Here is a 27,729-nt window from a genome sequence, read left to right as displayed (position 1 = left end):
ATAACACGTACATTAAAGAAGAACAATGTGAGGTGATTGTACAGAAAGTCTTGCTGAGCAACATGAGGTGGGGGAGGGGGGACAGAAAGAATATGCAGTGTTCTGAAGACCAGATGAAGGGCATCCGCGTGTCAGGTGCTAAAGGCTGAGAGCAGGGACCATCATTGAGTAGGGTGTGGTGGCTCCGTGGTAGAATCTCTGACTTCAACGCAGGAGATCCTGGTTCCAAACCCAACCAGAGTCCCTCAAGTGAGCCTGGCAGTGCTACATTGCCCCGGACATGGGTCACCATGAGTCAGACTCCTCCAAATAAACAAACACAAAACCGAATGCACTGCCACTGAGTTGACTCCAACGCATCCAGCCTCTCTAGGACTGAAGAGAACCGTGAGTTTCTGAGACTTCAAGCCTTTATGAGAGTAGAATGTCCCATTTTCCTCCCTTCTGGCAGTTGTTGGTTTCGAACTGCTGGCCTTGTGGTCAGCAGCCCACGTGTAACCACGACACCACGAGGGCCCCTTGCTCCTTAACAACGACGTCACAATCATTGCTATTATAAATTGTATACGAGTGAGACGTTCCCTGCAGGCATGTGTAACATGAAGTTCCTTTTCCACGCTGCCCATGGGTTGGGTCTGTTACACAAGTTCTCAGGCGGATGCCCTCAAATAACTCACAGCAGGTGTTCACCAGGCAAGGTCAAGGGTCCCTGCTTTAGTCCTCAGACAATGGAAAGTTCATGACCTGCAGGGTGAAAATCAGGACCTTTGCCCCATCGGCTGCTTATGTTACCAACCGAGCTAACGAAACACAGACTATTGGAAAGGGAGAAACCATCACATGAAAGAGACCCCGAAAACCAATAGATAGCACCTTTTAAAATTCACAAGGGACCTAAAAGGTTTCCAAACCTCCTGACTTACCTGGCAAAAGTGAGAGGAGGAGTGAAGAGTGGAAGTCAGACCCGGCCACTGTGTGGGTTTTCCCAGACCCGGCCACTGTGTGGGTTTTCCCAGACCCGGCCACTGTGTGGGTTTTCCCAGACCCGGCCACTGTGTGGGTTTTCCCAGACCCGGCCACTGTGTGGGTTTTCCCAGACCCGGCCACTGTGTGGGTTTGCCTTCCCATCCAGAAACCTGTTCCCCTCCGAAGAGCACACAGCCACTCAGCTGCAATGAGCCCCTTTGCCCGGTCAGTTCACTTTCTGGGCTGCTCCAAAGCCTGCTGAAAGCCAGCTCCCTGGGGAGCCCCAGGAATGGGGGCGGACTTCTCTTCTGTCTGCAAGCATTCTGAAGGAAAGACCCCTTGCTGAGAAGCGGGTGGCGTTGGGGGGAGCATCCATCTACTGTCAAGGAAGTTTCAATTAAATATGGATGCCAATTAATTTAATTTATATTTGTGCATGAAAAATGTCGTTCTGTTTCAACGTGCACTGGAAAGATGCCAGGGGCCCAGGTTGATAAATTACATCTCAACTGACATAATAAGGAATCGCCGACTAATCGGATACTTATGAAATGCCCACCTGTGCCTGGATCTACTACACCTTGTAGAATTCCAGCCCCCCAGAAGTTCGCTCAGTCCAGCAGGTCCTGATCTGAAACTGTGGTCATCTGACATCCACTCCTGTCCTCTTCTGCTCCCAGCTTTGAGGCAGGTTTCAGGAGAACACATCTAAAAATGAATGATCAATATTCAATTGTCCATAGTTATGAATTTATACATTAAACCAGAGGATGAGAGATGGAAAACTGTAAATAATACTCCAAAATTAATCAAGGCACAGGCCCATGATGGTTAGCGAGAAACTCACCATGAGGATTCAATGATAGATTCAAATAAGCTGTGTTGGGTCATAATAAATGACTGGCTAGGAGGCCTCCACTTGGCCTGACTCCTCACATACATTATTTTGAATCTTTATCGCAGTCATTTAGAATATGTTTTACTCACCACCCCACATCCTACCCCTGACACCCCCTGCCTCATCTCAGAGACAAGAAGCTGAGATTCAATAACTTTACTCAAATCACCCTACTCAAGGTCAAGAGATCAGTAAGAGGTGGCCTCACACAGTGTGGACTGGCCCAAACACAGAGTGCATACTTTCTTTCAAAAATCAGTCGTTATTTTTATTGTGCTAATGATTGCAATTGATTTAAAAAACAATTTATTAGCATATAATTCCACATATCATACAATTCAATAACTAAATCGCATCCAGAAGAGTGGTACAATCATCCCGGCCAGTTTGAGAACAGTTTCTTTTCTTCATTCTTGCAAACATTGTTATTAGCTCCCTATTCCACCCCTCCCCCAGCCCTGACCTCCCCTGCCAAACCCCTAAGATATCATTAATCCAGTTACCATCCACATAGATTTATCTTTTCTGGATTTCAGATACAGAAAAACATTTTTAAAAAACAAGAATAACAAAGCAAAACTGATAAGAGTCACAATTAAATAAAAAGCAGAAACTTTTAACAACTAGAACAAATTTAAATGAATCATACGAGAGATCAAATGATAGGATGCAAAATATTAGCTAACTGCATCTGCAACAATCCACTTTCCAATGCATTACTCATGGAATGCCAGGCTATTCCCGTCGGACCCACGGTCAGAGGGGACTCACCGGGGCTTCATCCACATGCAGTTCCCCTTCCTTTTCTTTTTTTAACTGAAACATCTTTAAAATGGTCAAAATGGAGATCAAATGGTATTACATGTTGACCTAATGTCTGCATTAGTCAGCTATGCAAGGCTCTCTGTCTGTTAACATTGTTCTTAGATTGGGACTACAATTAAGTGCAAGCTCACACTCTGGTTCACCTTGAGGCATCAGTGTTATTTGATGTTAGAGAACTTTATCAATCCAATCATCCCCCACCCCCCGGGGCCTTACTTCCACTGCCATCAAGTCAATGCTGACTCAGAGAGACATTGTAGGGCAGGGAAAAACTTCCCAGGTTAGTCTCGAAGCCTGCAAATCTGCCCAGTAGAAAGCCTCATTCCTTGTCCTAGAGCTGGCTGGTGGTTTGAACTGCTGACCTTATAGTTAGCAGTCCAAAGTATAACCACTCGTATCATTAGGTTAGCCAGTGGTCTAAGATTTAAAATACTGTTGCGAAAGGGAATTATGAGGAGGTACGCCCCCCCAAACTGGAATTGTGCCGGGCAGAGTGGAGCATTTGTAGTACACATTTTTCCTTCTAGGCAAGCATCAAGCAACTCACTCTGAGTTAGTGTACCCAGTGACGTCACCTGGGAAAGTTCTCTCTGGTTACAGTGAATTTTTTCATAAAAGCAGTGTCACTTGAACCTTGTTTGTGTGTGTGGTGTGATGGCTAATTAAAGAGAACAGCGCGCAACTGTGAGTTGTTTTTCCTGCTCGGGAAAAATGCCATAGAAACTGGTGTGATGTTGAACACAGCTTACAAGGACAGTGCTATGGGAAAAACTGATGTGTACAAGTGGATTTCTTGGTTTCCAAAAAAGTGAAATGTCGATTGATGACAAACCTCGTTCTGAACATCCATCAACTTCCTGAATGGATAAAAATGTTGACTTAATGTGCATTTGGAGTTTGTTCCACCAGGTCAGACTGTTAATCAAGCTTTCTATTTAGAGGTTCATAAAAGACTGCATAACAGTGTGCAACAACAAGGCATGATTTGTGGCAGAGGGGGGACTGGTTTTGCCACCACGACAATAGACCTGCTCACACAGCCATCTCAGTGTGCCAATTTCAGGCAAAAACAGCATGCCTCTCTTGCCCCATGTACTTGACTAACCTGACCTCGCTTTGTGCGACTTCTTTTTGTTTCCTCGAATGAAGAGGGATATGAAAGGGCAGTGATGTGAAAATGTAGAAGAGGTGAAGAAAAAATGAGGGAGGTGCTGTCAGCCACCCCAACAGATGAGTTTGAAAAATGTTTCCAAGAATGGAATCGCAGATTTGACAAATGTATTAAGTGCAATGGAGGGTACTTTGAAAGTGAAATATAAATATATTTACATATATTTATAAAATATAAAATACATAGCTTTGTGGGAAAAATCTGGTTTTTGGGTGGGGAGTACCCCCCCCGTATAGGTCAGCTATGAACCTTAATACATGAAATGCTTGACTTGTACAGATTAAATTCTTAAGTGACTGGACACCATGTACAGAAACAAAGGGGTTGGTGATACAGTAAAGCTTCCAATAATATTCTTTCACAACAGCAGAGCCAAGACTACCAGATTAATACATGTCATAATGAAGCATTAAGAGAGTAAGTAAACGGTAGCTCTGGGCCACCATTCATTGGGCACCCTCAAGGCAAGGAGTTTGACCCAAAGTCCAACGTCTGTCAGTTCTATGTTCTTGGGCTAGTCATCATCTGCTCTCGTACTAGTGAGTTTCAGCCTGAATGAAGCCCAACAGGTGAGTTTGAGGTAAAGCCCATTCACATAGTGGGGCTTCCACATCGAGTCCTGCCGGTGGGGCCGACGAAGGATGTTGTGCATCTCAGAACAGAGTCTAAAGTCCCAGTAGTCTATAGCACGCAGACTGAGTCACCAAGGGTTGCATAGAAACTAGGTCAAAACTGTCCTATGAGGAACCTACTACCAGGTCTGGGCTCCCCCTGGGTTCTGCTAAACAAGAGAAAGATGAGACTTTCTAGTCACATTTAGATTTAGTCTCAGAGAGTCACAGAGCAGTTCTATGAAGGCAGTGTCTACTCTGACAAGGAACAGACTCCGGCAAAGCCTACAGGCAAACTGACCTGTTTGAGGGAGGAGATCTGGGATTCCAGGTCTCCAGAGAGAAGGCTAGAAAGAGAGAGGGGGACTGGGCTTTGGGTGCGCTCATCTCTTTGGCTGTAGAAAGACAGAGACAGGCTAATGGGACACAGAGTCTAGTAGTCAGACCAATTGCAGCAGCAGCATCTGGAAACTTGTTAGAAATGCAGACTCTCAGGCCACATCCAGGACCCTGTGAATAAAACACATGCATTTTTCATAAGAACCCTAGGTGATCCGTGCTCACAATATTGCGGTTTGAGAAGCAGTGTTCTAAAGGACCCAAGTCTAATCTCTTCGTTTTGTAGCTGAAGAGACTGAGGCCGGCTACAGCGCAGGGCAGGAGGTGGGGGTGGGGGACATGGCTTGGAGTTGCCTGACTCTGAGATTGTACTTAGGGCACCTTGTATTCCCAAGTGGTGAATATGTGCCAAAGCAAATTTGAGGAAAAATACCTTCTGAGTAACTCAAATTGACAGGGGCCTGGAATAAGAGATTTATAGTGAGTGATCCAAGGAAGAAAATTCCAGTAAGTCATGAGCTAAGTAATTAAAGGAAGGTAAGTGATAATAAATCATTCTCAGGAAGGAACTTGAGAAAAGCTTGAAAAATTTTGTTTTGCTTTGTTTTCTATTTCACTTTCTGGCACAAAGCAAGTGAGCTGGCCGGGACTTCCATAGCCAAGCGGACTCGCCTTTTCTTGATGGGTTTCGTTTTGCTTCTACATTTCTACCCGTCTTCTCGCCCCTTTTCTGTGTATCTTTTCAGCTCTTGCCTTCTTCTGAGATATGTTTCTCCTCTATTTTCCTTCACTTCTGGTTTTGCTCGCTTGTAATCTCTCACTCTGTTCCTCTGCTCCAGAGACTATGAGAGAAAGAGGGGGGTCCAGCACCTTAATTGTGTGTGTGCGTGTGTGTGTGTGAGTGTGGTTTTATTCACACAGAACAATAGATTGCATGTTGCTTTTCCAAACACTCACCCATCCACACGGAGCAGAGTGTGTTGTTAATGTAGTTTCCTTGATTCCCTCTCATTTCTCCTCGTCTTCACATTTGAAAAAGCATTTTAAACTGGTGCTTATTAAAGCAAATCCCAGACATCATATCATTGAGCTCATTTCCTACAGAAATTCCTCGAGTGTGGGCCACAAGAGAATTGTAGGCTGGGAGAAATGAATGTGTCACCAAAATATGGAACTTGTGTGAGTTAAGAAAAAATAGACTTTCTAAAACCCATGATACCCAGATGCCGTAGATTGTATTTTATATCTCCACGCCCTTCCATCCCTTCAAGTCTTTGAGGGGAAAGATCGACAAGAACTTTTTAGTCTTCTTTTCTTAGGAATTGAGTAATAGCAACGGAAACTTTGGGGACTTAAAAACAGAAAAGTAGGTGTGAGATTCCCTTCCTTTTGGCAAGGACTATTCTCAGAATCACTTTGGAAATGAAATTTGGTCAATGTAAAGTTCAGGTCATCTGCAGACAAGAAACTAACCCTATCCTCCCCCAGTGCAAACGCCCGTGGTATCACTGCACTGGGGTTTTAAAGCACTGTGCATCAGCATCTAGATATGAAAGCAGGCTGAGCTGTTTATTTTAATGTTCACACATGTCAGGCCTATAGAGTATCAAGCAATTTGGAGGCTTGGTGATTTTCCATTAGTAAATATCACCCAGCTAGATTTGGGCGGAATGCCCTCGGAATAAGTCAAATAGACAGGGGCTTTGAATGAAGGAATTAATTATAGATGGTGTCCTAAGGTAAAGAATCCCGATGTGGCACGGAGAATGTAATTAATGGGAGGGAAGCGCCAACAAATCACTCCTTAAAATATTAATGCTATCAAAGAACAGCTGGATAATGAGAGAGTAACTTGACCCTTGGGGGACCAGCTAGAGTCGCTGCTGCTGCTGCGGATCGCTATGCAATTATGATGTAATGAAATTCCTTTCAAATTTAACAAAAATAATATGGAGGTGTGACTCTGGGAAAGTTATTAGCAGTAAACATGTCTTTGTGGTTTTATCGTCTTATTATAACGGCACGGTGACGGTGGCTCCTGCATGACTTTTCCCTTTCCTTTCCCAGGCCGGGTTTACAATAAAACATATTTTTTAAAAAAACCAAAACAAGAAAACATATTTAAATTAAAGCCTACACTCTTAAAACAGAACAACAGCAAATCTTTCGGTGTGGCAAGTACACGTCCAAAAATATCAAACGCAGTCCCCAGGAAACGTCTGCAAAGGTTGTTGTCTTTGCTCCAAGGTTGAAAACAAACAAACTGAAAACATCCCTTTGTCTGGGACCAAAGCCTGACGCTAATTTGGTTTTACTAAAGGGCCTAAAGAAATATCTATTTCTTGAAGAGGATAAGAATTCGATATTTACACAAGCCCTGGGCACCCTGTGAATTGTTGAACATTGCTTTTACATTCTCTTAACTAAATACTAATCCCAAATATTTAAAATGAGAGGTTAGATGTTTATCTTTACTTGGAGTATACTTCAATTTATATTTTTAAAAGAAGCCGTTTTGGTGTTATGAAGAGGTTTGTTTGGGTGTGTTTAACCCATCCTTCTCAAGAATGGAGCCGGGCAGACAATCGGGAACTGCAGTGTGATCAACTCTGTGCCCGGCGCACTTTGTTCCTTTGTTCCCCCCCAACTTGCCCACATCTAAATCAGTGACACGAGCATTCAGCGGGCTGGACAAATGGGTCGAGATGCGCCGGACATATTCACACACTCTAATGAACACGCTGAGAGGAAGTTGAGGATGCAGTAAAAACCAAAGCCCCGTTCCCTTCGCACCGGTTTCTTAGAGCCGTGACGTCGCTGAGTTAGGAGCCGTGCGCCCTCAGCACAGCACGGCTGGGGACACATCGTTTAAACAAAGCTGTTTCTTCGCCTGAACTGAAGTTCAGATGGGCTGGGTTATCATGCATTTTGCGCTTCCCTTTCCTTGGCTGGAGAAGTCGTGGTGTTTGAGGTTCTGTGGGCTGGTGGCTGGTCCCAGGCTGCGATTCTTCATCCCGCGGTGGCGGCGCGCAGTTTAGGGGACACCCAACGGCGCCAGCCTGTGCACGTTTGTGTAAAAGTGCCGTCCTCCCACCCCACCCTCCAAAACTGCGCGCACGTAAGTGACAAGGTCAATGCCACATTTGGCGCCCCTTACAAATCTCATCGGTCTCGAACCGGGGGTCTGGGGAAACGAGTCTGAATCTCAGCCACAGGCGATGAACGATTGGACAAACCCCAGGCACCTTTCGTTCTCTTTGTTAAAATTGTAACGCCGAAAAAGGAAAATGTGCGCCTCGGTGCGCCGCCGAGTGCGCGTGGATGGGACAGAAACCCGGCTGCCCTCTCCCAGGCAATGGAGTTTCCCGGGCTGTGCGACAGTTGGACAGGATTGTGGGGGGGGGCGGGGGGGCGGTATCTGGTCCCTCCCGGTTAATTAGTGTCACGTTCTGGGGAGCGCGGTGGGCGGGGGTGGCCGGGAGAGGCGACGACGCCGCGAGAACCCGAAAATACCAAGGAATCGCCAGGGCGCGCAGATTTCCTCCGGCGGCGGCGCGCCCCGGGAGGGCGGACTCTTGCTTAACCCTCGCCGCCTCCCCCTCCCTCGGCCTCTTTAAAAGACGCCTTCCAGGCGGGGCTGTCAGCCTCCGACAGGCCGTTTGTACTTAGCCGCGGCGGGGCCGACTCCTGCTCGGGTGACAGACAGACGGCCGAGGCCGAGCGACCGCTCCTCCCCGGGACCCGCACGTGGGCAAGCCAGTCTCCTCCCCTCCCCGAGGCTCCGCTCGCGACCCGGCGACCGCCACCAGGCGGGGCGCTCCGCGGTCCTGGAGTTGCCACCTCCGGGCGCGATGCCTCCGGTGAGGCGTGCAGAGGAAGGCGGCTCGGGGCTCGGGGCGGCCCTCGCGTCGGGCGCGCGATGAGCCCCCGCAGCGGTCTCGCCCGCCGCCTCCCGCGGGACCCCGGCGCCCGCACCAGCCCGCCCCGCGCGCCATGCTGACCCCCGGCCTGCGGAGCGCGCCCGGCCCCTGCTGAGCCGCGCGGGCGTGGCCTTGACCGCCCGGGGAGGTGGCTCCGCGGCGTGCCCGGCCCCCTCGCGCGCCGCTCGGCCTTTCGCTCTGCGGCCGCGTCCCTCTCCCCGTCGCCCAGGGCGCCCCGCGGCCATGGGGCCGCTGCTGGCGCTCTGCCTCCTCCTGGGCTGGCTGCGCGGGGGCCCGGCGGGCGCCCAGCAGGCGGGCGAGTACTGCCACGGCTGGGTGGACGTGCAGGGCAACTACCACGAGGGCTTCCAGTGTCCCGAGGACTTCGACACGCTGGACGCCACCATCTGCTGCGGTTCCTGCGCTCTGCGCTACTGCTGCGCCGCCGCCGACGCCCGGCTCGAGCAGGGCGGCTGCACCAACGACCGCGGCGAGCTGGAGCACCCCGGCATCACAGCGCGTAAGTGCGGGGCCCGGGGCACCCACCCTGCCCGGCCTGGTGCGCCAAGTGGGCGCCGCCGCGGGGGTAGGGCCGGCTGGCCCACCGCGGGGAGCGGGCAGGTGCGCGCTGGGTCTGGCGGGCAGACCTTACTTCTTGCCCTTGGTTTCCCGCTGGCGCGCGCTGGCTCAGTGGTTGGTTTCGTGGGAAGTTCACAAATTCAGAGGGTCCGTGGGGCTGGCACCGGGTGGTCCTGGGTGGGGGGGGGGGGAGAAGTTGTAACACCCGGGCGCCCGGACGGTGCGCAGAAGAGCTAGGGACAGCATCAAGCTGCCTTTGGCGTTTTTTTAGAGGGCAACGAAGGCACCCCACTTCACACCCTGATCACACCCGGAGCTTCGGAGCTTGGGGACAGCGCCGGCAAGCTCCTTTAGCGGCGCGCACGTCCCCAAGCCTGGGACTAGGGAACTCCAGCCACTTTTTATTATTATTATTAAGCAGCAGTCCATTCTTTAGACTTCCTTTCACTTCTCTGCATTGAATTACCGGCTCTGGGCCCACCCCCTCTTGTCACGCCTTTCAGAAATCCCGGTCTCCTAGGTGGAGATTTAGAAACCCGGGGGTCACCGGGGCTTCCCCGCCCCCTATTCTCACGTCGGAAAACACAGGTCAAATTTCCGCTCACTTCGGAGTGGAATAAATCACAGCCCCAGCAGAAGAACTTTACACTTAACAAGAAAAAAACGTTTTTCGCTTGCTTCGGAACATCAGGGAAACACTTTAGCGCTCCCTACGATGGTTTACGGCCTGGAAACCCGAGATGCCGAGAGCCGGTGATGGGCCAGGACCCTAGAGTGGAGGTTTGAAGATGGAGCGATTTGAGGTCTGCAGGAGCGGCTGGGGAGAACGTTGTGCCGGTGCCCAAGGGCCTCACCCTATGTTATCTCGGCCGGGAGACAGGTAACCCAGGAAAGAAGGGTCCCTTCTCCATTAAAACCCCAAGAGACTCGAGGAATTTAACGTCCAGTGTCAACTTACCTAGAGCACGTGAGAGGTAGTTCCCGGAGAAAAGATGTGCGGTGGACAGTAGGGCACTGTCTAGCACCCGTATCAGAAAGATAGGCCCTCAGGGTTGCTATGGGTCCAGATAGCTTAGATGGCAGTGAGGGACCCCTGGGCACCTACTTCTTTGCAGCCTGTCAGGGGCCAGCGCTGATTGTCCTTACAGCAGGCGCCGCCTCCTCCCGGGACCAAAGCTCTGGCATCCTCACTCTGCTGTTCAGACAGGCAGTTAGTGCACTAGTGGGACCTTGGGAACCTGGAGGAAAGGCCACTGTTACCTGCTAGCTGTGTAACCTTGGGGACAGGTTACTTTAACTACTCTGGACCTCATCTCCAGTCCCCAAATGGGACTATTTCGTTCACAGAAGTTAGGCTGGGGACCCATCGAGAGCAGATGGTTGTTTAACAGGGATCAGTAAATGGACCTACCCATTTGTCCTTGCGTTCCACCACAGGGGCAAGGAAGAGCTCACACTTCGGAGTGGGTGGAACTCAGTCAGGCGTGGGTAGCTGCCCACCTTATAACTGGCTGTGCATCTTGAGGGAGGTCAAACTGGCTTCTAATTTATGTCCACATCTGGAAAATAGAGTCTACTGTGGCCTTCCCGTTGGGTCTCCAGGCCTACAGTAGGCTCTTACTCAGGCCATGTTTTCATTCTTCTGCTGCTAAGCATGGCCTTGGGAAACTTCTCCGGTGGGCCTCTGAGCTGGGGCATTTTTTTTCTGACCCTGCCACCCCCACGCCCCCTCACCCCCCAGCCCAGACACACAAAGGATGAAGCTACGTTTGTTCTGAGGAGTGTTCTCACAGAAAATCTGGAAATCACAGAACAGCCTGACCTTCCCCGCGATTGGGTGCTAAGTGAGGAGAGGTGGCGTCGTTGAAGCTGAAGACGGCCTCCTGGCCACTTCTGGAGAGAGGGGGTTTGAGCTGCCAATTTGGGAGGTGGTAGGCCACAAGTAGAGTGGGGCCACTATGGATTTCTTTATCCCGTTCGTTCCAGAGTCTCATAAAAGCTCAGGTGGTGGGTCACTTTGAACAAGCTCAGTCCTCTTTGCTTTGTTTGATTGGAAATTCTTGGGTTTTCCACCCAAGAGAGAAGTCAAAGTCCCAATTGCCCTCACGGCGATGACAACTAAGCTGTGTATTTGAACAAAGAGGTCTCACCCAGCCTCACCGCCATCGTTGCTTCTACCTCGGCATCTGATAGGACAGAGCTGACCTACCCCCGTGGGTTTCCAAGGCTGGGAAGCTCTACACAAGCAGCCGGCCCCTTCTTTCTCTGGAGGGGCAGCTGGTGAGCTTCCAGTGCTGATCTGGCAGCTAGCCACCACCCACTTCGACCACGGGCCACCACGACTCCGTCTAGAGATAGGAGTCAAATTGGTTCCTGCTTAAACGGGCCAGACACAGCCTCCTCTCTAGGGTTTCAGAGACTGCCAGTCTTTACAGGAGCAGACAGCCTCATCTTTCTCCAGAGGAGCTGTTGGAGAATTTGAAGTGCCAACCTTGCACGTAGAGACCTAGTGCTTAAAACATTGCGCCACCAGGATCCGTATCCAGAGATAGAGTGACCCAAAGCTTAACCTTTCCTTCCAAAGCATCCCCAGGAGGATAGATTTGTTCTTTTCTGATTTCCAGATGTGTAATGCAGGGCTAATTGCTAACAGGCTATACTATCCCCTCCTTTAGGAGTGAGGCCAAAGTATCCCCTCCTTTAGGGGTAGCCAGAATATTCTGTCCTCAGTTTGCACTTTATAAGTTACCAGTCACAAGTTCTGCAAAGTTGAGCTGACAGCGGTAGTGGTAATACCCAGGCTTCCCCCTCCCTTCCACCCTGAGCTGATTGAGTCTGGGAGACGCTTACGCAAGCACCTATGTATGTCTGTTTTTGCCTTTTAGAGCCCGTCTATGTCCCCTTCCTGATCGTCGGCTCCATCTTCATTGCGTTCATCATCCTGGGCTCTTTAGTGGCTATTTACTGCTGCACCTGCTTGAGACCCAAGGAGCCCTCGCAGCCTCCGATCCGCTTCTCGCTCCGCAGCTATCAGACAGAGACCCTGCCCATGATCCTGACCTCCACGAACCTCAGGGCACCTTCCAGGCAGTCCAGCACAGCCACCAGCTCCAGCTCCACCGGGGGCTCCATCCGTAGGTTCTCCTTTGCCAGGGCCGAGCCAAGCTGCCTGGTGCCCTCGCCGCCCCCGCCTTACAGCACCGCTCACCCGATCCACCTGACCCAGCCATCCGGCTTCTTGGTGTCTCCTCAATACTTTGCTTACCCCCTCCAGCAGGAGCCCCCGCTGCCGGGGAAGAGCTGCCCAGACTTCAGCTCCAGTTAACAGGCCACAGTCTCAAAGCCGCTCTGTAGCGAGATGGCAGACAGGCAGAGTGCTGTTTGTCAAGGGCACGTGCGTTGCTGAGGAATGGCCCTTGCAGCAGAATGATGTCTTGGAGAAAAGTGTGAGGAAAACACTACACCTTCTTGTAATCGTGACCCGCAACCCCCTTGGGGCTTCCATCATAGGATGGTGGAGTTCGATGATGGCCTTCTGACTTTGAAAACGTGCTGACAGCCACGTTTCAACTTCCGCTACTTTTACCCTAGATGTGCAACAGTGAAGCTGGCAAGTAGCAAATAGGCTGACCTGTTTCTGTTGGGCTCCTTGGCTGCACAACTTAGCTAGGGGCCAGAGGTCACTTTTTATTTTATTCATGATAAATTGTTGAATGCCTTATCCTACAACACGAATTATACGCCATTCTCAAAAACTCACTGTCATTGAGGCAGTTCTGACTCATAATGACCTTGTAGGACACAGTAGACCTTCCCCTGTGAGTTTCTGAAACTGTAACTTTTTATGGGAGTAGAAAGCCTTGTCTTTCTCCCTTGGAGCAGCTGGTGGTTTTGAACTGCTGACCTTACGGTTTGCAGCCCAATGAGTAACCACTATGTCACCAGAGCTCCTTATATGATTATATATATATAATTAAGCAAAGAGCAATACCTGATTGTTATGATCAAAGGTTCACTTGAAAAGCTAGCTACTAAGTACAAGGAGGGGGACTGTAAACCACCTATTTATACTCTTGGAATCAATCTAACCATAAATAATATTAACTGAAGGAGAAATAGTTACTTTTTAAATTAGTAACTAAATTATGTTTAACATGCAAGAGTGTTTGTTTCCAGGACACAAGGTTTCAAAGACTACACGAGAAGGTGAATGTTTTAAACAGTTGTCCAGATATACACAGTTACACACATCCTATGTAAAAGCATTTCTACCACCCCTGCTCCCGGCCACCCCTGAAACTCACCCGAGGGAGTATTTATTCTTGCAGACTTGTTCAGCAATATTTTGTGTTTAAATAAAAGTTGAACAGGTGGGTCTTAAAACATTTATTTGTAAAATGAGTTATGTACAAATGTGAAGGTTTGTAATTTACTGTATTGAGCACCTTGAAAGGTACTAATTATTTAGAAGTCACACTGTAATGACCATGTCACTGATCACTGTGCTAGTGCAAGTCCAGCTCTTGGTTATTAACATCTAATGTTACATACCCAACACGCTATTGAATGCCATGTCTGATGACTACATCCCTCAGCATATATGTCTTGCTGGGTGACAATAAATGGAATATATGATGTTTTCACAGTCTATTTGAAATGTTAAATCAAAGCGCTTCATTCGTACCTCCTTGATGATAGTCCTTATGAGTCAATAAAAGAAAATGTTAACACACATTTCATGTTTTGAGATTAAAAAACAACAACAAAAGTATTTTGCAATGGTTTCAAATTGCTCTAAAAAAAGACTCATAAAAGCTGAGAAGGAAAAGGATTTTATAGAGGCCTCCGCTTGTGGGCTTCACACAACTCTGGGACGGGGCCTTTGGCTGACACAGACTTAAAGAGCAGTACAGGTCTTTGAAGAAGCCAGAGGTCTGGCTTCTTTTGACACAGAGAAGATGTGGCAATGCTGAAGAAGAGATATTTTCCTTCTGTCACTTCTTGCTGGATCTCTCCCACCTGGCGACTTCTGCCATTTACATTAGCTACCTGGAAGCCTAGATTTAGAGGAATTTATATTCTCATAGTCGTTGTCCTACAATCCCCCAAGCAAACCTAGTGCCCTCCAATGTATTCGGATGCCTAGTGACCTTATAATGCAGAGTCAAACTAGCCCGCCAGCCCATCTTTATGGAAACAGACTGCCGCATCTTTCTCCCGAAAAGAGGTGGGTGGCTTGGAAGGGTTGGCCTTTCGGTTAACAATCAGTCACTTAACCAGCTTCTGTGTCTGCTGTGTGCGAGTCCTTTTACAAGTTGAAGTTAACCTTGATCGAGCTCTATTATGAGCCAACCACCCACTCTTCTAAGTAGCTACAGGTGTCAGCTCATTTCATTTTCCAACCAGCAGGGAAATAGCATCGTTCCCATTTTGAAAATGGAGACACAGAAGAGAAAGTAACTTGCCAGATTCTATGGCCAGTCAACACTAGGGCCAAGATTCCTACTCAGGCATCTGCTTTGAATCTCCACGTCCTTTATGACAGAGGCCTGAACTTCAAAACAAACAACAAACAACCCCAAAACCCCAATTCCTATACAGGGTTCTCATACGTCCTCGCACATACTTTGTGTTATCAAGAGAGGTCAGTCCCTGGAAAAGGACATCTTGTTTGGTAAAGTGGATAGGAGTGACAAGGAGGACACATAGGAGATGGAGTGCCACAGTGGCTGCAGCAATGGGCTCACATATAACGACAACTGTTGTACACAGGGTCATCCTTGCACAAGGAGTTGGAACTGATTCAATGGCACCTACTCACCACATAGGCTGTCCAAGGTTGTACATCTTTGAGAGAGCAGGGAGTCTCATCGATGTCCCTCAGAATAGCTGGAGGGTTTAAACTGTCGGCCCTGAGGTTAGCAGTCTAATGCATGCTCAACAATTCCACCTGGACATTGACAAAGGTCTTTTTATATCAAGGGAAAACAAAAAATCAACCTACATTTCAGAAATTCTATTGGAGTTATACAAACACAGATTCCAACATCAGGGGGCACCCGCTTCGAGGGTTGGATGCCTTGCTGCACTTGGAATCCACTAGAGATTTCAGGATCACAAGGCCCAGCCTCTCCCACTAAGGCAAAAACCCACGTGCAAACTCATTGCCATTGATTGGATTACCAGTGATGGCGACCCTACAGAACTACCGTGATGGGTTTCGGAGTGGGTTCACATGGCTGACTTTGCAGTTGGCAGCCCAGCATGTAACTGACATACATGCCACCAGGGCTCCTTCTGAGACCGTGATCCTAAATCCTGTGGTGTTTGACGAGCTCTCTCTAGCATGTCCTTTTCGTGTTCTGTGCCATCGAGTGAGTCAGTTTTGAGTCAGAGCGACTATGTACAATGGAATGAAACACTGCCTGGTTCTGCCCAGTCCTCAGAAGTGTTGTTCTGCTTGAGCCCATTTTGGAGTGCACCGTGTCAGTCCATCTCAGCCAGGAGTGCCTCTTTTCTGACGCCACTCTACTTCATCAAGCATGCTGTCTTTCACCAGGGACTAGCTTCTGCTGACAACATGTTCAAAGTCCACGAGTCAGACTCGCTCCGTCCTGGCCTCTAAGGAGCATTCTGAACGCACTTCTTCCAAGACAGGTTGGTTGGTTCTTTTCTGCAGGCCACAGTACTTCCAATACTCGTCACCAGCAGCCTCATGCAACTGCATGCATCTTTCTTAGCTCTCCCCAGTCCAATGTGCAGCTTTTACATGCTTAGGAGGCCATTGAAATACTAGGCTTTGGTCAGGCCCACCCTAGTCCTCGAGGCACCCTTGCTTGTCAACACTTTAAAGAGGGCTTTGCAGTTGGAGCAATACAGAGAGGATGAGCATGCCCCCTGCGCAAGGATGACACGCAAATTCGCGAAGCATCCCATATTTTAAATAAATAAATGAATGGGTTTATGCAACAGATTTACCTAAGGCAATGTGTCTTTTGATGTCTTGACTGCTGCTTCCACGAGCGTTGGTTGTGGATCCAAGCAAGACACAATCCTTGACAACTTCAACCTTTTCTCTCTGTATCATGATGTTACCTGTTGGTCTGGTTGTCTGTTTTTTCTATTCTGTACCTTGAGTTGTAATCCACTCTGAAGGCTACAATCTTTGATCGTCATCAGCAAGTGCTTCAGGTCCACCTCACTTTCAGTAAACTACGTTGTGTTATTAAGAAGACTTACTCCATTCCCGATGCCTCATTGTTCTTCCTATAATCCAGCTTCTCTGATTATTTGCTCAGCATAAAGACTGAGTAAACATGGTAAGAATATACAACCCTGATTCACACACCTTTCTTGATTTTAAACCATACAGGATGCCCTTGTTCTGTTCAGATTATGACTTCTTGATCCATGTGCAGGTTCCACACGAGCACAATGAAGTGTTCTGGAATTTTCTCAAGGCTATCAATTATTTGTTATGATTCACACAGTTGAATGCCTTTGTAAAGTCAATATAAGTAAGTAAACATCATCTGGTATTTTCTGCTTTCAGCCAAGATCCATCTGATATCAACAAAGTTATCCCTTGTTCCACATCTGTTGAAACTGTCCTGAGTCTCTGGCAGCTCTCTGTCAATATACTATTGCAAACTCTGTCGGATCATCTTCAGCAACATTTTACTTGCATGTGATCTCAATGATATTGTACTCTAATTTGAGCATTCTGTTGAGTTACCATTCTTTCAGATGTGGACCTCCTTGTCAGTTGGCCATGTAGGTGTCTTTCCAATTTCCTGGTATAGACAAGAATGTGCTTCCAGTGCTTCATGAGTGTGTTGAACCATTTCAATTAAAGTTCCATCAATTCCTGGAGCCTTGTTTTTGGCCAATGCTTTCTGTGCAGACTGAACTTCTTCCTTTGTTACCATCGGTTCTTGCTGATACACTACTGCCCGAAACAATGGAATCTAGCCTAGTTCTTTGTAGTAAAGTGACTCTGTGCTTCTTTCCATCTTCTTTTGCTGCTTCCTGCATCGTGCAATCTTTTGCCCAGAGAATCTTTCAATATTGCAACCGGAGGCTTGAAATTTTCTTGAATTCTTTCAGTGTAACACACAGCAAGCATGCTCTTCCTTTCGGGTTTTCTCCCTCTAGGTCTTTGCATTTTTTATTATAATATTTGACTGTGTCTTCTCGAGCTGCCCTTTGAAATGTTCTGTTCAGGTCTATGACTTCATCATTGTTTCCATTTTCCTTAGCTACTTTAGGATTAAGAGACAGTTCCAGAGTCCCTTCGGACGTCCACTTTGATCTTTTCTTTCGGTCGTGTCTTTTTAATGACATTCCCGCTTTTTCCAGGAATGCGGTCTCGATGTCCTCCCACAGCTCCTCAGGTGTACTGTCATTAGTGTTCGATGCATCAAATCTGTTCTCGAGATGATCTCACAATTCAGTGACAGATTCAAGGTCCTATTTTGGCTCCCGTGGACTTGTCTGGATTTCCTTCAGCTTCAACCTGAACTTACAGGTGAACAATTGGTGGTCTGTTCTACAATTTGCCCCTCACTTGGTTTTAGCTGCTGCTATTGAGCATCGTGTCTTTCCAGAGATGCAATTTGATTTCTGTGTATTTCATCTGGAGAAGTCCACATGGAAAGCTTTTTGTGTTGTTGAAAAAGGTATTTGTGATGAAGAAGTTATTGGTTATTCTTGCAAAGCGATCTCCAGCTTTGTTTCTGTCATAAGAGCCTATTTGTCAAGTGCTGTTCCTTCATCGTTGTCTCCAACAGTTGCATCCCAATTGCCACCTAACAATGCACCTTTAGTTCATATTTGATCCATACCTGACCAATGTCAGTGGTAGAATTTCTTTAATTTCTGCATCTCTAACTTCAGTGGTTGGTGCATAAGTTAAATTCAAATGCATAGATTCTTCCTTGGTCTTCCTTGCTCAAGGTCCAACTTCCACATGCATACAAGGCTGCTGAAAAATGCCGTGGCTCTGGTCAGGCACACCTGGGCCCTCACAATAGCCTCCTTGCTTCCCAGCACTCTAAAGAGGGCTGAGCAGCAGATTTCCCCCGTGCAGTGCGTCCTTTGATCGCTGGCCTGCTGTTCCATGAGAATCGGTGCCATTCTCTAAAATGAAGTGCACAGATCATATAACCTACCATGCATGCGATTGAAACAAAGAGCCAAACCAACACAGTGTCCCCACAGCACATAACCCCTACCCACAGGAAGCACTGCCGTGACGTTGACCCTGAGAGACCGTACAAGGCAGAGTTGAACTGTGAGAGCTGCAATTTTTGCACAAACAGCCAGCCACCTCTTGCTCCCACAGAGGGGCTGGTAGGCCTGAACTGCTGGCCCTTTGGTTATCAGGGAAGCTCTGAACCACTGTTCCCTAGGGCTCTTCAAATGGTATAGATAGAGGGAAAGTTCAATAAAACCTGCAGAACTTGGAACTCAGGTAAGGTGAACCCTGTCTGAGAAGGACATTGCTAACATTTTCTACTAGAAGTGACAGAAAATGGGAAGGCCGCACAGGGTCAAAGAGGGGAATGTGGCGAGGTCCAGAGAAACAAGGCCATCCATTGTGTTCCAGCACTCACAGGTTTTGTGGTCATATATTTCTAAGGCCATCCATTGTGCTCCAGCACTCACAGGTTTTGTGGTCATATATTACTAAGGCCATCCATTGTGCTCCAGCACTCACAGGTTTTGTGGTCATATATTTCGAGGTTTCTGGCTTGGGCCCATCTAAGAGAGAACGCCAGTGCAGAAGTTCCTTGAGCCGAACCCCTGCAATGTGACTACTGACCTATCCTGGTTTATAAGTCTCATGACTCTAACAGCAGGAATCACACCACTGATGTTCATGAGATCCCCTGCCCCCTCGAACAAAACAATCTTTAATTTCCCTTTGAATGACACAGTAGTCATATACCTGGAAAGTGCACTGTACATTATTCATTGCTGTCAAGTCGATTCAGACTTATCATGATCCACAGCGCTTCCAAGGCTGTTACGTTTACAGATGCAGACTGCCACATCTTTGTTCCAGGGAGAAGTTGGTGGATTTGAACCGTCAACCAATCCATTAGCAGCTAAGCGCATAAGCATTGTGCCATGAGGCTCCTTCACTGCATCTTACCAAACTCCCAGTCATCAAGTCTATTCCAACTCAGAGTGACCCAATATGGGGTCTCAGGCTTTGCCAATCTTCCCAGGTGCGGACAGCCTCATCTTTCTCCGGAGGAGAGGCTGCTGGGTTCCGACCACTGGCCTGGGGGTGAGCCGCACAACCTGGCAGCACCACCAGGCTCACTGATGTTGCTGTTGTCGCTGTCAGGGGCCACCAGTGGGTGGTGACCGTAGCAACCCTCTGCACAACCTAAGGCCAAACTGCCCGCCCTGCATCCTCCTCACCGTTGCGATGTTTGAGCTTATTGTTGCAGCCGCTGAGTCCGTCCCTCTTCTCACCGTTGCGATGTTTGAGCTTATTGTTGCAGCCGCTGAGTCCGTCCCTCTTCTCACCGTTGCGATGTTTGAGCTTATTGTTGCAGCCGCTGAGTCCGTCCCTCTTGCCAAGGGTCTTCTATTGCTGCTCCTCTACTCTCACTGCATACTGGGCACCAACCAACCCAAACTTACTGCTATCGAAGCAAGACTGCTTCAGAGAATTCCTTACATCAGAGGAGCACTACCCCGTGGGGTTCCTGGATTGTAACTCGTTACAGGAGTAGAAAGCCTCGTTTCAGAGTAGTGTAAACTGCATGCTCTTTATAGGAACCATGCACTCAGGATGCTCATCTACATGAGTGGGCCTGTGATGACTGACAAGTCAAGTCTTGATTGTGTGGACTGTCCCATGTCATGCGGGAATGTTATTTGAATTGAGATCTGGCCAATGAATGCCAACAGCACTCTTGCTGATACCAAAGATATGTCGACCGATTTCCAAAGTGTCCTCTAGGGGGCAGAACTCCCCCCACTGAAAACAGACCCGTAAGCCAGCCCACAGGGGAGATTTATAGCCACACCCAAGTAGAAAAGTGCTGAGGAATGAACAGCTCATACCTGCAAGCTCTCCTCCTTGAGCACAATGATTGTGAAAAATAGAAGACTGATGTTTTCAAAGGTGGCCAAGGAAGTAGTCACAGCTGTAGTCATAGCTATTAAATACCACGTGGCGTTCCATGCAGTTTATGGATTGCATCATCTAATCCTCACAATCGAGAAATAAGGACTATTATCTTGCTTGTTTTGCAAATGATGAAACTGAGGCAGAGAGGTTAAATTCCATGCTCCCAGCCAGGTAAGAGCAGAGCCAGGATCTGCATGCCAGCATCTGTTCCGAGATCCCACAGGCCTGGTGCCGTGGGCCCAGGAGGCCTTTTGCTCAGGAAGAAAGACTACTCAATCTTTTCAGAGATTCTACTGGGGAAAAAGTGAGTCAGTGATAATCTGGAGGTTGGGAGAGTCAACAAGTATTGCAACGACAGGCCAAGTTCAGACATGCATAAGCATACTCCAGGCAAAATGTGTTTACCCGTGTCTCCGTGGTTAGTGGATGATGGCAGACAAATTCTCTCAGCATGTCCTAGTCTGCTTAAGGGACCTTCAAAAACAAAGGCCAATCCAAACAGGGACTTCAAAGAGATCCGAGGGGTCAGTTAAACTCAAGGCTGAGAGGTAAGCTCAGAAGGTTAAATTAACTCTTTCTTGAAATTCCAAAGGGGTAATCTCCATGGATTTTCTCAGAGGACACAGGAGGGCTTATTATGATGTTTAAAGAAAACTGAAAAGTGCACATATAAGGAAGAGGCTACGGAAGCTGCACGGAGAGGGTTTTCCCAGACCAGCACCGCTTCTGTTCATTCTTCAAGGACAGTAAAGGCTGTGTGGTGAAACCTTACCTTATCCAGCCTGCAGCCTGATCCTGCCCACCCAGACATCTGCTTATCAGGCACATTCAAAGATCCTCTACAAGAGACACGAACTGAGTCCCTTGCGGATGTTGAAACTGTCATTTGGTATGCTATAGAGGAGTGCCTAAAGGGTTAGAGAAATGGGTTTTTTAAAAAAAGCTCCTTAGGGTTATGCCGGGTAGCCAAGGGAAATAGGGAGCTGATAATCATGAATTGAAGAATGAAGAAATTGATCCAAAATTATGGTGGCGATTGCACAACTTTGAATACATTCAGACCAGAGAATTGTATGATATGTGAATTGTTAATAACATGGGTTTTTTCAAGTGTAGAGACTTAGATGGAGGATTGCAATGAAACCATAGATTCCCATCTTGATAACTTTGTTTAATAAAGGATTATGCTTTTCCAGCAATGCTTTTGGATTTTAGCTTGTATTTGACATACTGTCAAGCTAACCTAGGAGTGTGGGTAGCACAAGTGGTTTGTGATCAACTGATCGCCTATCAATTGGTGGACTGTTCATATCAGCTGCTCCGTGGAAGAAAGGGCTGGTGACCTACTTCTTCGAGCCAAGAACGCTTGATGGGGTTGTGTGCTCTGACATTCGGGGATCGCCATACATCGGAGGGCAGCAGCAAGCAAAATAACAAAGAAAACCACTGGCCGTGGAGCTGAGAATGAACCATGCACACAGCGTCCTGCGGGTCAGAGGAGAGCTGTGCTCCAGGCGGCTTTCTCTGGTAGATTCCAAGTTGCCTTTGGGCCAACTTGAACCTCCAACGTTGTGGTTGCAGCTGACTACGTAAAATGCTGGCACCCTGGGGACTTCTCCTCGACACAGAGGACATTCCTGCAGTTGACCAGAATGTATGGTCTGAGAGGCCAGAAGAAAACTGGTGCTCTCCATAGCCACCTGTCATGTTGGAGAATTTAGCAAAAGGACTGCAATCCATAGGAAACATTTCTCTTTAAAATGAGATAACCGTGGGGAGGAGACCAGCCAGCCAGGGTGCAATGTAGCAACGATGAAATAGTCAACTTTCCTCTAGTTCTTAAGTGCTTCCTGCCACCCCCCCAACCCCTGTCCCACTAGCATGATCCCAATTCTACCTTACAAATCTGGCCAGACCAGAGGATGTACACTGGTACAGATAGGAACACATGGAATCCAGGACAGATGATCCCTTCAGGACCAGTGGTGAGAGTGGCGATACTGGGAGGGTGGGTTGGAAAGGGGGAAGCGATTACAAGGATCTACATATAACCTTCTCCCTGGGGGATGGACAACAGAAAAGTGGGTGGAGAAAGATGTTGGGAAGTATAAGATAGGACAAAATAATAATAATTTATAAATTATCAAGGGTTCATGCAAGAGGGAAAGCGGGGAGGGAGGGGTAAAAATGAGGAGTTGATGGCAAGAGCTCAAGTAGAAAGCAAATGTTTTGAGAATGATGAGGGCAACAAATGTAGAAATGTGCTTGACACACAATCGATGTATATATGGATTGTTATGAGTTGTACGAGCCCTCAATAAAATGATTTTTTTAAAATGAGATAACCAAGGATATCTTCCTGAATATGTGCACAGCCAAGGGGTTGGGATCACTTTATCTCTGCACAATCTAAAAGTTCTGACTCAGTTTAGGGAAAATAAGAATTTATGGCATGCTAAACAATTAAGGAAGCCAACAGGGATCCCATTTTTAAGAACACATGGCTATTTTAAGTTTCCAATGAAACATCAGCTGTTAATAAAATTATTCTTACGGGAAATGCTTATACAAATGGGTAGTTACATGGTTTGAACTTGAAAGCAATAAAAGTGCATAGTGAAAAAAATTTTTTTCCCTTATTTTCCAACAATTTTTATTAGCTTACTTGTGAAATTACCCAGGTTGGAAGACCTCTCCTCATTAAAATGAAGTGGCTTGGTGTTACTGAAATGAAGCTTTGGGTCCGATGTTCAAGCCGATTTTAAGTGGGGATGACGTAGTGGATTTAGGGGCATGCATTGCTAGTCTGTTTCCTCTTTAGAGGGCATCAGACGACAATATAAACCCTGCTTATTCTAAGGGGAGGTGAAGCTGAATGTGAAAATGACTTGCGACAGGATTTGCAGACCACTCACTGGGACCCCACACCACATTTCACGTGAATGCTAAGAACCCCGGTAGAGCCAGCAACTCCTCTGCTCTTCTTCCTCGCCTCTCTGAGAGCATTGGGAGCTTTCCCGGTTGTAGTTGTTTCCCGTTTACCAGAGGAAGCGTCTCTTGATAAAGCTATTGTCTCCACTTCCAATGGATCCCACAGTTTTCTCTCCCACGCATCATTTCAGCATTTCCCCAGGTACTTCCTTCCCATGTGACTGGCGAAACTTGGTCAAAGGAGTGGTTGGGAAGGCTCCGCTTTCTCCCACGGGAAAGCAGCTGAGCACTTACAAGTGAGCGCCTGTAAATGGGTCATGGGGATAATCTCACCAGGCTCTTTTAATTTGGGAATCAAAATAATCATATAAAAAACATTATTTTCCCAAACTGGAGTGAAGACACCTCCCCTTCCCCCATTTCAGGTCTTGGTTAGCTAGAGGGGAAGGAGATGGCTCCCTGCATTCCTGGACTGGTGCATCGAATGAGCCGTGTCTAACAGCTCTCGGATGGATGCCCGGCCTCCTCAGTGGGCGCCGTCAGGGTTCTGCAGGGTTTGTCAAGCGTTGATGGCCTGCGCGCTAGACATTGACACTTGGGCAGTCTCGGTTATGTAATGGTAAAGTTTATTTCATGTTAAATAACAATTAAGGGGCAAAAGAGTTAAAATTTGCAGTTTAAAACATGCACATTCACAAAAGGCCAATGGACAGGTAACACTGCATAGAACTGAATGTTACTTGACTTTGAACAACTACTGATAAAACACAGTGCATCATGAACATCGAGAGGCAAACCTGAGGAAGCTCCGATAGTCACAGGTTCAAGTTCTTCACACGTGTCCCTTCATAATTAGTTTCAGCAGGAATGTTTTATTTCCTGTCCCTCCCCCCGCCCCCCAGGAGAACTGAAAATACTACTTTATCTTTAAAACAAACTAGTTTCTCATAGCAGCTGCCTCCCATGCGGCCTCTTTTTCCTTTTCTCCTAATACATGGGAGCATGTGGGAGAGGAAGCTTGAAGTAGGGAAAACAACCAACAGTATTTATTACACTATGGCTTCTATTCTAGAACCATGAAACATAACACCCCTCCTGAAACACCACCCCCAAAAAACCTTGATGATTTTTTTAAGAGGCTGGTCATCTTTCCAGGGGGCAGATTTACCTATAGGACGTTGCTCTTAATTCAAAGCAAGCACAGAAGAAACCTAGCTCCCCGCAGACTCCCGACCTCTTAAAGGGAGACTTATTTTCAGAGAAGTTTTGTGAGCTTTCTGAAGAAAGATTTCTTAGAGGAAACATAAAATGAAGATTGAATTAAATTTGTTCACATTTGTTTTTTAAATAATTTACTTATATATATAAAAAGATGTCCATTTGGCCACTCTATATTACATCCCAGGTAGGTCTTGATAGAGTCTAGAAGGCAGAAATAAACATCAAGATTTACAGCAAGAGCCATGCATTGGCCTCGATCACTTTTAAATATTAATTCATGCAAACCATAAACCCATCAAAAGCACAGCTGCTCACAAACAGAAAATAAATCAAGACGAAAAATGGAACACATTCATTTCCTTTCCTTCAAAATGTATCTTGCAGTCCATTTTAATAACTGTTGAAGGTTAATAAAAATGCACCACAGTGCAAGTTTCACAAGTGACATTATTTTAATGTGAGAAAAAAAAATCAGACTTCGGTACCTTTAAGAGGCATTACAGAATGGCCACCATGAAAAAGCACTTACTCGGCACCGAATTCCACGGTGCTACGGTAAGTCATTTACAGATCATGCTTCACAGGCCCTGGCCCATGGGATGGCGATAGGGTGGGCATGTACTTGACATTTTAGAGATGTCTCTTATAAGATTTAAGACTACAGAAAGTTTTAAAACCAGGAGCGATCAAAGGGCAACTGCACAGAAATAACCACTCGCGAGTGTGCAGCTTTGTTGATAATCATAACACTGCTAATAAATAAATGAAAAATCATGACTCCACAATCGGTTCCTCTCTTGACTAGTGCTCCCTCCCTAAAACAGCTCAACGCTGCACACAATGCAGCACCAACTGCTCAGGCGTCCATAGCTGAGGGTCGGAGGGCTGGGCTGCACACCCTACACATGACATTAAGTGGGCAGAGTAAATGCCGCTTGACTTCGCTATTTCAGTTTTCCCTCGGAGATGAGTAAGAACCACTGATTCCACGCGATGCAGGTAGGGGCTAGCAGTATTTAGCAAAGCACACCTGATAATGTCTTCCCTGCAGTTAGCAACAGAGCTGACAGGAGTCTCGGGTGCCCGGGTAACATTTCAAATTCACTACCTTCCTGAGAAACACCCTTTTCCTGCTCATGCTTTCTACCCTACCTAATTTCTCCCTCTGGGGGTGAGACCCCAAGATGCTTTTAAATGTCCGTGGACCATTTAGAACATCCCACTAAGTACTCCTCAACATTAACGGGGCCACCTCCAGCTTCGAAGTGCTGAGCGAGCATTTTCTACCCTCAGTGACTTTCTGAATCGTAAACATTGTAAAGCAATGGTGTTAGCCTTTGTGAGTCCTTACAGGGGGAGTTTCGATGGCAGGAGTGTTTGCCCTTGATGAAGGAGCCCCGTGGCCCCAGCGGGTCTTCCCCAGGAGAAGTGGGGGCATCTGCTGACGTCCAGATGACGACCTTGGTAACCCGGGGGTGGGGGGGCCCCTTCTCCCCTGTCAGGGAGGGCCACTGTAGGGTGTGTCCAACTGCAGTGGGTGGGTATCCTTTGAGAAAATACACACTGAAAGTCACTTAAACTCTTTAATTCTAGGAAAACTGTGTTACACATTCCCCCTTAGGAAGGCTAACTGCCCCCTCCCAAAACAAACAAACAAACAAACAGACAGACAGACAACAACAACCAGGGGCTTTTCTCTCATTTAAATGAACTCTATTATGTCACTGGAGTGGCAGTGTCATATTTTAAGTCTCACCACGGAGTCAACCTCCTCTCCCGCCCCACCCCCCTGCCACTCCAAGAAACAAAGAGGCGGACTTCATGTTGACAAAGCAAAAAAAAGAGATGATGGGACAAAAGGCATGGAGTAGTCACAATTCTTATCATGACTGACACACGGTTAACCACGAGTCTTCCACTCACGTTGACCTCCAGAGAGAGAACACATGTTTTAAGATACAAGTAATATATTCAGTTTTCTTAAGTCGGGGATGCGGTCTTACTGTAGTTACCATGTGCTGATGCTGGGCTGTGGGCCCAGGTGGTGGCCACTGAGGAGGGGTGGCTCTTCTCTGCAGGGTGTATTTCATTCTTGCTCTTCCAGCTAGGGTTTGACTGTGAGACTATCCATTCTGGGGGGCACGGACAGGCCACATACCATTTGGTACAGAATCTGGGTCTCTGACTTTGGAGGGGGCCTTTGATTCTTACATCTGTGGCCTGGCTACCTTTTTGGACTCAGGGTTCTCTCAATCAGACCCCCCAAATGGGAAAGGCCTGGAAAGTTACATCTACAAACTCCTCCATCTCTTTAGGTTACAGTCTCATAAGTTCCCAAACTGATGTGCCCTACCCTTGCCCCCCTTTTAGGAATAACTTACTCAGCACTCCCCTGGCAATGAAAAACGGCTGTACTTTAGCCCGTAGTCCAGGATAAAGTGTAGGTATCTGCTTGTTGCAGCCCCCTCCCCGCGCCCACCCAGCATCACAGACTGCTCCAGTGCTCCCCAGGGTGCAGGATCTCCCACTTTGAGAAACACTAAGTTAGACTCATGTGTATGCTATGACTTCTCTTCTTTGTACATAATCTGGGGGCATGAACCCTTCTTTATGGAAGCAATTCCAACTCACGCTAGCCCCAAAGGGTGGAGCAGAACGGCCTCCCAGCATTTCCAAGGCGGTCATGACCATGGAGAGGCCAGTGGGTGAGAGCGGGGCCAAGCTGACTAACCACTGCACCAGCAAGTCACCTCATAGGAGGCATACCAGTCACCCCAAAGGGCTGCACATACAGGAAATGGTGTCTATTGATGTGATTAAAATATGGATTGAGGGAAATGGTGAAGAAGAATGCTAAGCGATTCATCTCAAGGGGTGATTTGGAAAAATCACCATTTTATTCCCAGTTGACTTATTTGCTCTATTTCAAGAGGGAAGTTCTACCAACTATTTTTGCTGGTAAGTCCATGTAAAGGCAAACAGGCTTCTGAATAAAAGGCAAAAAGTTTGCATCAATCTCTGAAGTGTATCTGAATATTAGCATCCCCTCCCCTGTCCCCATTTTAAATGAAAGCAATATTTTAAAAATAGTGTAGAAAACTGGGTTGTGGTATTTTAAA

General features: G+C 47.3%; 1 protein-coding gene and 1 pseudogene across 1 annotated transcript; both read left to right on the top strand.

The window, feature by feature from the left end:
* The first annotated feature begins 8,973 nt into the window (after positions 1-8,973).
* Positions 8,974-12,634, top strand: SHISA3 (shisa family member 3). Its single transcript, XM_075544994.1, has 2 exons — positions 8,974-9,250; positions 12,195-12,634. Exons 1-2 carry the CDS (start codon positions 8,974-8,976, stop codon positions 12,632-12,634), a joined length of 717 nt encoding a protein of 238 aa, XP_075401109.1.
* Positions 12,635-16,138: 3,504 nt separating this feature from the next.
* Positions 16,139-16,251, top strand: LOC142444017 (U6 spliceosomal RNA; annotated as a pseudogene).
* The last annotated feature ends 11,478 nt before the right edge of the window (positions 16,252-27,729 follow it).

Source organism: Tenrec ecaudatus, chromosome 3 (assembly GCF_050624435.1).
Source record: "Tenrec ecaudatus isolate mTenEca1 chromosome 3, mTenEca1.hap1, whole genome shotgun sequence".
NCBI classification, from domain to species: domain Eukaryota; kingdom Metazoa; phylum Chordata; class Mammalia; order Afrosoricida; family Tenrecidae; genus Tenrec; species Tenrec ecaudatus.
The sequence above is the reverse complement of the archived record's forward strand: the minus strand, read 5'-3'. Positions and strand labels throughout refer to the sequence as shown.

Excerpts from the sequence above, each read along its gene's own strand:
- SHISA3 (XM_075544994.1), top strand. The coding sequence starts at position 8,974 with ATGGGGCCGCTGCTGGCGCTCTGCCTCCTCCTGGGCTGGCTGCGCGGG. Across the intron at positions 9,251-12,194 it reads GCACCCCGGCATCACAGCGC|AGCCCGTCTATGTCCCCTTC; the intron begins GTAAGTGCGGGG and ends TTTGCCTTTTAG.